We start from the raw sequence: 12,099 nt of genomic DNA, 5'->3' as shown, positions 1-12,099 counted from the left end.
CACATCTTATCACGTGGCTTGTTAAGCATGTTACCGCGGAGACCTAGAGCTTGTGGAGGCTCATGCTATTCTCTGCGACATCCACGTACAACTCATCACGTGCCCCACAGTGAGCAAGAACCACAAGGAGGTTAACCCAATGGGACTCTACCCACCGGGCAATTTGGTTGCTTAGGAGGCCTGACTGGAGTCACTCAGCACGCCATGGATTAGAACTTGACTCCAGGTGTGGTAGTCAGCGTCTTTACTCGCTGAGCTACCCAAGCCCCCTCAACAAATATTAGTCTTAAAAAAAAAAAAAAAAAAAAGGTTTTGGGCTCATTCAGCATTTTGTTGCATGCATGCTGTACTGTACAGTAGAAGACTCCTATAAAGCAATTAACATGCTTGGAGGACTTTTCTAATTTTATACAATCATTGCAAATATATCGCTCTTAATTATCAAACATGCATACATTGAGGTTTATGAAAAGTCCAGTTTATTTCACTCAGTAAACAACATATCCACACAGGACAAAGTTCTACATAATGAGATTGTATGTGGTTTTTTTTGTTCTTCCATGTTCTATTCAATTACACAAACATACACACACACACACACACACACACACACACACACACACACACACACACACACACATTAAATAAAGGCTGGTGTAAATGCTATAACACAACTGGAGAAAGACATCTTTACAAATGAATCCAGAAAAACCTTAAAGGGAATGTCCAGGTAACTTTCATAACCAGCAAGATGTGTAATAACATGGATTTAAACAGTGTTTGACCAATTTTTCCTTTAGAAACCCCTTCAGAAAGGGTCATTCCCTTTTTAAATAGTAAAAGACATTTAAATTATATAGTACACACTGTATAAAACAGTGGTTGTTCAATTCACAGTCAAGCGCTACAAATCTGACTATTCTGAATAAATGTGCAAACTACTTTAAAAAACAAAATAAAGTTTTCTTAGTATCCTTCGTGTGGTTCTAAAACCTTGAGATTCACATTATGACATGATCTTTATATATATATATATATATATATATATATATTGTTCTGGTCAAAACAGATTTTCCTAGCAAAATTGCACAATAAATAAACAGTCATTTGAAGGTATGTTATGGTCTAGGCATAAAACCCATTAGATGAGTGAATCTGTAGGCCTATTGATTGTCTGCACTGAATGTGTTTGTGTTTCTTTTTACGCTTTTATTATCCAATATCTATATCTATAAGACCACTGCAGTCATTAAGTAAAATTATCAGAACAGCATTTTCCTGTGCAGGGAGAAAATAGATATTTGATTCTGCCTTTAGAAAAAAGGGGTTTCAACAGTTAAACTTAATTCAGTTTTACATGGATGACTAGAGTGTTTCTAACTGAATCATCTTTCTAGCCAGAGTCTGATCTAGCAGTCTGAAGGCACTTTTATGCAGTGTGAAGCTTGATTCAGAATGACCTAACCTGCCACACCGCAGGCGTCTACAGACATTATGGCTGTATATATTGCAACACAGACCAAGGTGCAAAGCAAGCGCTAACTTGAAAGTGCTGGGTGCAAAATAATAATAATAATAATTATTATCTTTTGACAGATACTAATGAAGCAAACCTCTTCTAGGTGTTTAAAGAAAACAGACAAAAATGCAACAAACATACTTTGCTCTGTGTTGCAAGCGCTACAGTGCTTCAATATTTACAGTAAATCTAAAAAATAAATGCAGAAAGTACATTTTTGAAACTACATGAGGAAAATAAAAAGTTTATGATGCAACTTTTTGGCATTTGTTTTTATATTTTTTTGTGTCAAGGTACAAAAAGAGGCTTCTAGAGTTTGTAGTATACACACTGTTCTACAAATAATTATAATAATTCATTATTAGGTCATACATGTATATGTAGTTCATACTGTACATGTGTCTATATGAGCTTTCTAAAGCTTTGGAATGTCCAGGAGTTTTGGCTTTACAAGCCACGAGAGTGCATGTCAACGGAGCGGTGAAGTGCTGCATTTCCTATCGTGGCCGCTAGAGGCCGCTGTTGCACGCTCCTGGTTCTGTTCTTCCTCCGTCTTCTCGGAGAGGAAGCTTTGAAACGTCTGTGCTCGTGGAATGAGTGTCATAGTCATACTCGTGCCTAGAGTGAGAGAGATGGAGATCATTACACGTTGCTGACACGGTACTGATTTGAAAAGACATTCAAGTTCACAGCACAGCATTGATTGCCTTTGTGCATTAATATCACACTGTTTTTGAAACAAGAAAAAAATATTCTGGCAACTGTCCATGTATCAGTGTTTGGCATGCTTGAAGGAGAGGAATATGGCTTAACTCGATTTTCTAGAGGTGATTGTGTGATCAAATATGGATAATACAGGGTTAGGTGAGGATATCTGAGTAGGTGATACACACAGCCCATATATAGTGCACTGACACAAATAAATACAAGCTCAAGGAGCACATGACGGGCCTTATTTAGAAACCAAGTGAGCTGGCTACATCTGGTTGGAAACAAAATTGCATGCCATTTTTAAAGTACTGCAACTTTCAATCAGGGTACTCAAACCTGCTCAGCGGTGTCCCAATTTGCAAACTTTTACATCCTAGTATAGTAGGTATGCGAGATTATAATTTGTGTTTCCCAATTCATAGTATGTTAAAAATAGTAGCCTATGCCAAAGGTACCTGTATGTTATATTATTTCCATTAGATGGCTGCCATTTTAGAATCACATGACCAGCCGAATACTACTCGTATAAGCCGCACTCTCACTACATGACTGTCAAGACTACACGAAATGCACAATAAGGTTTCTTGTCATCTGTCGTCTTCTAGTCTTAGCAGCACTCATACTACACAACATAATGCAGAAAATGTGCACAAACTACAAGATCTTTGATCAAAAACATATATTTCCAGGAACATTCGGTAGACAAAAAATTCCAGACAACATGAATTGTGGAAAGTCAGATGGGATCTGGGAGCGTTGTACAGCTTTATACCATGTGTGCCATTGAAGTGACTGTATATTTATCTCTCACAGCCTCGTTTTCATTAATTCCTGTTAAAAATCAAAGATGGTTCTACTATGAATAATGTCTCTAGTAATGAGATTGATGCTTACACATATACTGTACATAAAGTAAACTCATGTATTTTACAAAGATGTGGTCACACTAGATTTTGTGGTTCATTGGCTTCCATTCTTATGTACACAAACGTGGGAACTGGGGAAAGAGGGAATGCACGCATAGCCTATTCTTAGACATTTTGTCTGTCCTTGTGTGGTGAATTTGATATCTGGTGCACTCTGCCCTGTGAAGTAGTATAGAAAAAAGTAATTTGACATGCAGCCTATGTATAAATAAATGTGTATGTGTATGTGTATATATATATATATATAAATGTGTATGTGTATGTGTATATATATATATATATATATATATATATATATATATACACATACACATATATATAAAGATATAAATTATATATAAATTATATGGGTATAAATAAAGATATAATGGATGAAATGTATCTATTCAAGTGTGTAAAATGAAAAAACTACATGAAATATGACATGGTCTTCATGAAATGAAGTATGCGCAACGTTAAATAAAATATGTCAAAGAATAATTAAATACATTATGAAATGTTGCAATCAGTAATTAAAAGTAGGACCTCTAGTCCTCAGTAGCATAGTGAGTTCAAATAAATAGAGCGTGAACATTTACTTGTGTCAAATGAAACATGACATTAAATATGCCTTTAAATGACCTTTGAGATACACCTTGAAATGAAATAAGTTGTGAAATACACAATGAAATGTAAACTGTCTGAGTTAAATGATTGGCTGAATGGTTCTCAAAGACCCGCCTTCACAGCCAAAAGAAGGCTGAGCCTGTGGGAAAGATGCAAGGGAGGGATGACTGGGTCATCTTGAATCAATTGTGTATGCCTACTGTAGTAAGACTATGGCTGCTCCACTGGACAAACCGCAAACAAATCGGAAAATGTTCAACAGAACGAGGCACCTGTAGATGAATTTAGTTCTGCCTGAATTAAATTTGCTGCCTCTCTTAGAAGCTCTGGACTGGATTTTGCTCTCTCCATCTTTCCAACAGACTCAGTCTTCTTTAGGCTGTTATCCTAAGTATCCAAGTCTTTGAGAACCATTCACACAATAGACAAGCTGATGAATTTACACTTGTCTCTCAGTAAAAAAAACTAACAAAAAACAAATTCTACCCACAGAAATGATTCTGATAATATTACAACAAAAAGATAATGTGCCTGGAAAAGTAGTCCCAACTCAAACCTCAAAAAGGATGATTTAGGCAAGTTAACAAGCTCAAATTATAAACTGGGTTTTAAGTGCTTTAACAAAAAAACAAGCTTCACATTTCAGCTTTTAAACCCTCTGGAACACTGGCCCAGTTTACTGTCATTGTAAGTGTGTTAATGTAAAAGTTATTTTTTTCTTTTCTTCAATTTCAAGTTAAAATTAATTAAAGCGGTCAACAACATGCCACCACAACTATTGTCGACAGTGCTTAGCTTATTGAACCGAACATAATTGTTGAAGTATGCAAATTTGTACACATCACTGGAGATCTGAGAACTGATTTCAGTTCCAACCCACCTCTAACACACCACAACCATCTAATCAACATTGTTGGCTTTCCTGAAAATTCAAGGCAGGTGTGTTAGTGGATGGTTAGAAGTAACCTCTGCAGGAAGGCACATTCATACTGGAACAGGACTGAGCAGCTCCTGCTCCAGTACATGATTCAAAGAGCACACGAGGGGTCCTCTCATCCAGATGTCACACTTTTGATGTAAGTGGATTTGTGGGAGGCACCGTGAACTCGAGGGCAGGCGGCTCAGAGCGCCACTTGTCCTGCATGCTTGGTAAACACATATGCCTCTATTGCCCTAGCGACCTGCTGATAGACACAAAATCCACATGTGTGTGTGTGTGTTTACATCACCTTTAGTAATTGTAGTCAGGCTACCATATATATATATATATATATATATATATATATATATATATATATATATATATATATCACACACACACTCACCTAAGGGATTATTAGGAACACCATACTAATACTGTGTTTGACCCCCTTTCGCCTTCAGAACTGCCTTAATTCTACGAGGCATTGATTCAACAAGGTGCTGAAAGCATTCTTTAGAAATGTTGGCCCATATTGATAGGATAGCATCTTGCAGTTGATGGAGATTTGTGGGATGCACATCCAGGGCATGAAGCTCCCGTTCCACCACATCCCAAAGATGCTCTATTGGGTTGAGATCTGGTGACTGTGGGGGCCATTTTAGTACAGTGAACTCATTGTCATGTTCAAGAAACCAATTTGAAATGATTCAAGCTTTGTGACATGGTGCATTATCCTGCTGGAAGTAGCCATCAGAGGATGGGTACATGGTGGCCATAAAGGGATGGACATGGTCAGAAACAATGCTCAGGTAGGCCGTGGCATTTAAACGATGCCCAATTGGCACTAAGGGGCCTAAAGTGTGCCAAGAAAACATCCCCCACACCATTACACCACCACCACCAGCCTGCACAGTGGTAACAAGGCATGATGGATCCATGTTCTCATTCTGTTTACGCCAAATTCTGACTCTACCATCTGAATGTCTCAACAGAAATCGAGACTCATCAGACCAGGCAACATTTTTCCAGTCTTCAACTGTCCAATTTTGGTGAGCTCTTGCAAATTGTAGCCTCTTTTTCCTATTTGTAGTGGAGATGAGTGGTACCCGGTGGGGTCTTCTGCTGTTGTAGCCCATCCGCCTCAAGGTTGTGCGTGTTGTGGCTTCACAAATGCTTTGCTGCATACCTCGGTTGTAACAAGTGGTTATTTCAGTCAAAGTTGCTCTTCTATCAGCTTGAATCAGTCGGCCCATTCTCCTCTGACCTCTAGCATCAACAAGGCATTTTCGCCCACAGGACTGACGCATACTGGATGTTTTTCCCTTTTCACACCATTCTTTGTAAACCCTAGAAATGGTTGCGCGTGAAAATCCCAGTAACTGAGCAGATTGTGAAATACTCAGACCGGCCCGTCTGGCACCAACAACCATGCCACGCTCAAAATTGCTTAAATCACCTTTCTTTCCCATTCTGACATTCAGTTTGGAGTTCAGGAGATTGTCTTGACCAGGACCACACCCCTAAATGCATTGAAGCAACTGCCATGTGATTGGTTGATTAGATAATTGCATTAATGAGAAATTGAACAGGTGTTCCTAATAATCCTTTAGGTGAGTGTATATATTAGATACACACACACACACACGACTGAGCTGCAGTGTACTCAACAGGATGGAGGAAATAAAGCAACAGCCAGATTAACAGCCTGCATGGAGCCTACGTGCTGTATCACTTTCTATAAGAAAGAAGATACAGTCAACCAGGAAACTGTATCTTTATCAAATTACATGACTGTAGCCAGGAGTATGAGCACTTAACTCATTTTATCATGTATAAAATATAGCAATATGATAAATTACACACAAAAAAAATAACTTTAAAGGTGTAAATTAAACGTATAAGCTGGTATGATAAACCATTGCCTTCCTAGCAAATCAAATTAGAAACCATTCAGACAATATAGCTCATAAGAAAATATAGAAATAAAATTCAAAGATGTTTCTCATTAAAAAGACACCAGCAACCTGACACTTGTCTCCTCTAGTCTACAATTTCAGAAGAGATCTCAACAATATCAAATATTTCCAAGACCAAATTATATTGGCTATGTGCTTTCCACATCCTACTGTATGTCAACAATTGCCTCTGACTTCTTATCTATAACAAATATACTGTATGTGTTTGTCTCAGAATTTGTTCAGATTTGACTATATTAACTATAATCAACAAAATGATCTTGATATTGTAAATTGTATGGCTCTACTGTACAGGAACCTTAACAAATACCTCATTAATTTCTAATAAATGCATAATATATACAAGTATAACTGAAAACCTGATTAAGTATCCTGAGCTTTAAAAGAGCAGCCTTTGAAAAATAACATCTTGAAGGTCAGTAAACAACATCATTAACTTTATGATGGAGTGACCTACATGTGTTGAACATTTTTTAAAATGTGGAAGAAATGTTTGGTAAGCAAAACCCTAACAAACATGTCAATGATTACACAAGCATTAACTATTAGCTAAACCTATATAAGGTACAACGGGCTAAAGGCTCCGCAGGTAAAAGGCTCCATTGATTTTATTTTCTCCTAAAACACTAAATAACAACAGAAACTACCACAGGACTTTTCTAAACACCTGTTAATCACTATACACTGGAAAATGTTCCTGATCCATGAGATATTTGTGTGTAATGTCTAAAATTTGATTTGAGGCAATTTCAGCAAATTGTTATTATTTTTTTAAATGTTGCAAATTTATGTAGCTAATGAAAATCCCTGAAATTAACACATTTCTTTTGAGATAAAATACTTTATCATTTTCAGTTTTAATGTAATTAACTCAAACATTTTTTAATAACTGTCCAATAAGTGTAAGGATAGTATTTGGGGTAAAAATCTCCCCTTTTGCAGGGGCTAAATGCCCCTATTAAACACATTGTTTTTCTTAAAGTGAGGCGAATTGATTTGTAATGAAAAATATGGGCTCACATTGATGCATTCAATCATAGAGATTATAAAGTACTTAAGATGTAATCAAATGCAAAATGTGTTTAAAATAAACAGGAAATGGTTGATTATTTTTCTGAAGTATTTATTTAATTTGTTTCTCAAAAAAGCATCTTGCGGTCTCAAAATTATTTGCATTAATTGACAAATTGTGCCCTATATCTTTTGCTCCAATATCTACATGATATCAATTTGAACCCACTAGGGGCCTTTTTAACCCAAACGAGTGAGCCTTTTACCCTAAGCATTGGGTAAAAGTCTCCCTCACCATTTTTTTTTTACTGAATTTTAATCACATTCAGTTATCTTTTTTTTAATTTTTTTTTATAAATGATATTGCTCCATCAATAATCAATAAAAATAATACACTTTTTGACCTTGAAACTAAATTTCTTAAAGGGGTGCCGTTAGCCCAGTTGTACCCTATATGTGAAAGTGGGTTATTCAAAGAGGGATGTTGGAACATGGGCATCTTCTAACATTTATTCTAACTAATAACAATGACAGAAGCGCTGCTGTGTATGACTCGCCAATTTCAACTGCAAACAGCCAGTTGGTCAACACCATCAGTTCCACCACATGAGCTTGAACTAACAACGCCAAAGAGGAAAACAAAGTGACATCCTCTCGATTCTTCTTCATTAGTTTCTGTGAGATGGCAGAGGCCATACAAGCATTTTCAACAAGCCGTATCTCACTTGAAACAAGCCAGTCTTTTAAATAAAAAAATGCCATTACTCTGCAGATCTGTTGCTCAAAATTCTGGCCCCATTTCTGCAGAGTAGGACAAAAAAGGAATTATCAGCTGGGCTGGTAAACAAGCATATTTGTGGTGTGCGAGACAGCTCCTGCAGTGCCAGGGCTCCGGGTTAGATCACAGCTGTCACACAACCACACGCAAACATATGTACATGCGCACACACCCACATACACACCCACACAAGACTCCATCGGTCTGATCTAACCTGTGGGATGCACATGATCTGTCATTGCCTTGACATTAAAACACGTCGGTCTCCCCATTCTACACAGGAGCTCTAGAGCATGCATAACAGAAACAAGAGAGAAATATTAGCTAGATAGAATATTGTACTTCATGTCAAACACCCATACTGCACTATGTCATTACCCTGCTGTAAAAAAAAAAAAAAAGCATAAACCAGCAAAAAAGGATTATCTGGTCTTAGCTGGTTTAGATGACCATGCCCGGTCAAGCTGCTCTCAAAACCTGGTCAAGTTGGTCCTACAATTGGTGTAGATGTTCTCACAGCCTGGTCAAACTAGTCTTTAGTTGGTCTTTGATAGATGGTCTCACAACTTGGACAAGCTGGTTTCACAGCCTTTTCAAGCTGGTTTCACAGCCTGTTCAAGCTGGTTGTTAGCTGGTCTAGGATGATTTCACAGCCTAGTCAAGCTGGTATTCACCTGGTTTAGGTGGTCTCGCTGCCTGGTCAGCCTTGTCTTTCGCTAGTCTCACAGCATTGTCAAGCTGGTCTTTAGTTGTCTAGATAGCCTCACAGCCTGGTCAACCTGGTCTAGCAGGATTTCACAACCTGGTCAAGCTGGTATTCACCTGGTGTAGGTGGTCTTGCTGCCTGGTTAGTCTCATCTTCTGCTGGTCTTGCTGGTCTCACAGCATCATCAAGCTGGTTTTCAGATGGTTTAGTTGGTCTCACAGCCTGGACATGCTGGTCTTTAGTTGGTCTAGATAGTCCCACACCCCGGTTTAGCTGGTCTTCAGCTGGTCTAGATGGTCTCACAGCTAGGTCAAGCTGGTCTTCAGCTGGTCTAGATGGTCTCACAGCCAGGTCAAGCTGGTTTTCAGTTGGTCTAGATGGTCTCACAGCCAGGTCAAGCTGGTCTCACCACCAAGTCAAGCTGGTCTTCAGTTGGTCTAGATGGTCTCACAGCCAGGTCAAGCTGGTTTTCTGTTGGTCTAGATGGTCTCACAGCCAGGTCAAGCTGGTCCTCAGTTGGTCTAGATGGTCTCACAGCATTATCAAGCTGGTCTTTGGCTGGTTTAGATGGTCTCACAGCCTGGACAAGCTGGTCTAGATGGTCTCAAAGCCAGGTCAAGCTGGTCTTCAGCTGGTCTAGATGGTCTCACAGCCAGATCAAGCTAGTCTTCAGTTGGTCCAGATGGTCTCACTGCCAGGTCAAGCTGGTCTTCAGCTGGTCTAGATGGTCTCACAGCCTGGTCAAGCTGGTCTTCAGTTGGTCTAGATGGTCTAGATGGTCTCACTGCCAGGCCAAGCTGGTCTTCAGTTGGTCTAGATGGAATCACAGCCTGGTCAAGCTGGTCTTGAGCTGAACAAGTTGGTCTCAGCCTGGTCAAGTTGGATTTTAACTGGTTCAAATGATGAGCATAAAAGCTCGTCTTCAGTTGGTATCACAGCATCATCAAGCTGGTCTTCAGCTGGTTTAGTTGGTCTCACAACCTGAACAAGCTGGACTTTAGTTGGTCTAGATAGTCTCACACCCTGGTCAAGCTGGTCTTCAGCTGGTCTAGATGGTCTAACAGCCAGGTCAAGCTGGTCTTCAGCTGGTCTAGATGGTCTCACAGCCAGGTCAAGCTGGTTTTCAGTTGGTCTAGATAGGTTCACAGCCAGGTCAAGCTGGTCTCACCACCAGGTCAAACTGGTCTTCAGTTGGTCTAGATGGTCTCACAGCCAGGTCAAGCTGGTTTTCAGTTGGTCTAGATGGTCTCACTGCCAGGTCATGCTGATCTTCAGTTGATCTAGATGGTCTCACAGCCAGGACATGCCGGTCTTCAGTTGATCAAGATGGTGTCACCACCAGGTCAAGCTGGTCTTCAGTTGGTCTAGATGGTCTCACAGCCTGGTCAAGCTGGTCTAGATGGTCTCAAAGCCAGGTCAAGCTGGTCTTCAGCTGGTCTAGATGGTCTCACAGCCAGATCAAGCTAGTCTTCAGTTGGTCCAGATGGTCTCACTGCCAGGTCAAGCTGGTCTTCAGCTGGTCTAGATGGTCTCACAGCCTGGTCAAGCTGGTCTTCAGTTGGTCTAGATGGTCTCACTGAACTAGTTGGTCTCAGCCTGGTCAAGTTGGATTTTCACTGGTTCAAATGATGAGCATAAAAGCTGGTCTTCAGTTGGTCTAGATGGTCTCACAGCATTATCAAGCTGGTCTTTGGCTGGTTTAGATGGTCTCACAGCCTGGACAAGCTGGTCTAGATGGTCTCAAAGCCAGGTCAAGCTGGTCTTCAGCTGGTCTAGATGGTCTCACAGCCAGATCAAGCTAGTCTTTAGTTGGTCCAGATGGTCTCACTGCCAGGTCAAGCTGGTCTTCAGCTGGTCTAGATGGTCTCACAGCCTGGTCAAGCTGGTCTTCAGTTGGTCTAGATGGTCTAGATGGTCTCACTGCCAGGACAAGCTGGTCTTCAGTTGGTCTAGATGGAATCACAGCCAGGTCAAGCTGGTTTTCAGTTGGTCTAGATGGTCTCACAGCCAGGTCATGCTGATCTTCAGTTGATCTAGATGGTCTCACAGCCAGGACATGCCGGTCTTCAGTTGATCAAGATGGTGTCACCACCAGGTCAAGCTGGTCTTCAGTTGGTCTAGATGGTCTCACAGCCTGGTCAAGCTGGTCTTGAGCTGAACTAGTTGGTCTCATCCTGGTCAAGTTGGATTTTCACTGGTTCAAATGATGAGCATAAAAGCTCGTCTTCAGTTGGTATCACAGCATCATCAAGCTGGTCTTCAGCTGGTTTAGTTGGTCTCACAACCTGAACAAGCTGGACTTTAGTTGGTCTAGATAGTCTCACACCCTGGTCAAGCTGGTCTTCAGCTGGTCTAGATGGTCTAACAGCCAGGTCAAGCTGGTTTCAGCTGGTCTAGATGGTCTCACAGCCAGGTCAAGCTGGTTTTCAGTTGGTCTAGATGGTCTCACAGCCAGGTCAAGCTGGTCTCACCACCAGGTCAAGCTGGTCTTCAGTTGGTCTAGATGGTCTCACAGCCAGGTCAAGCTGGTTTTCAGTTGGTCTAGATGGTCTCACAGCCAGGTCATGCTGATCTTCAGTTGATCTAGATGGTCTCACAGCCAGGACATGCCGGTCTTCAGTTGATCAAGATGGTGTCACCACCAGGTCAAGCTGGTCTTCAGTTGGTCTAGATGGTCTCACAGCCTGGTCAAGCTGGTCTTGAGCTGAACTAGTTGGTCTCATCCTGGTCAAGTTGGATTTTCACTGGTTCAAATGATGAGCATAAAAGCTGGACTTCAGTTGGTATCACAGCATCATCAAGCTGGTCTTCAGCTGGTTTAGTTGGTCTCACAACCTGAACAAGCTGGACTTTAGTTGGTCTAGATAGTCTCACACCCTGGTCAAGCTGGTCTTCAGCTGGTCTAGATGGTCTAACAGCCAGGTCAAACTGGTCTTCAGCTGGC

General features: G+C 40.5%; 1 protein-coding gene across 1 annotated transcript in view; it reads right to left on the bottom strand.

The window, feature by feature from the left end:
- Positions 1-437: 437 nt before the first annotated feature.
- The window catches only part of LOC127634863 (docking protein 6-like), a 104,916-nt gene continuing 93,254 nt past the window's right edge, over positions 438-12,099 (bottom strand). The window contains exon 8 of the mRNA XM_052114587.1: positions 438-2,137. Within this exon, the coding sequence (XP_051970547.1) occupies positions 1,989-2,137 (149 nt within the window). The 3' untranslated portion in view covers positions 438-1,988. The remainder of the gene's footprint in view (positions 2,138-12,099) is intronic.

Source organism: Xyrauchen texanus, chromosome 42 (genome assembly GCF_025860055.1).
Source record: "Xyrauchen texanus isolate HMW12.3.18 chromosome 42, RBS_HiC_50CHRs, whole genome shotgun sequence".
NCBI classification, from domain to species: Eukaryota; Metazoa; Chordata; class Actinopteri; order Cypriniformes; family Catostomidae; genus Xyrauchen; species Xyrauchen texanus.
Note: the sequence above shows the minus strand (reverse complement) of the source record. Positions and strands in the feature narration are given on the sequence as shown.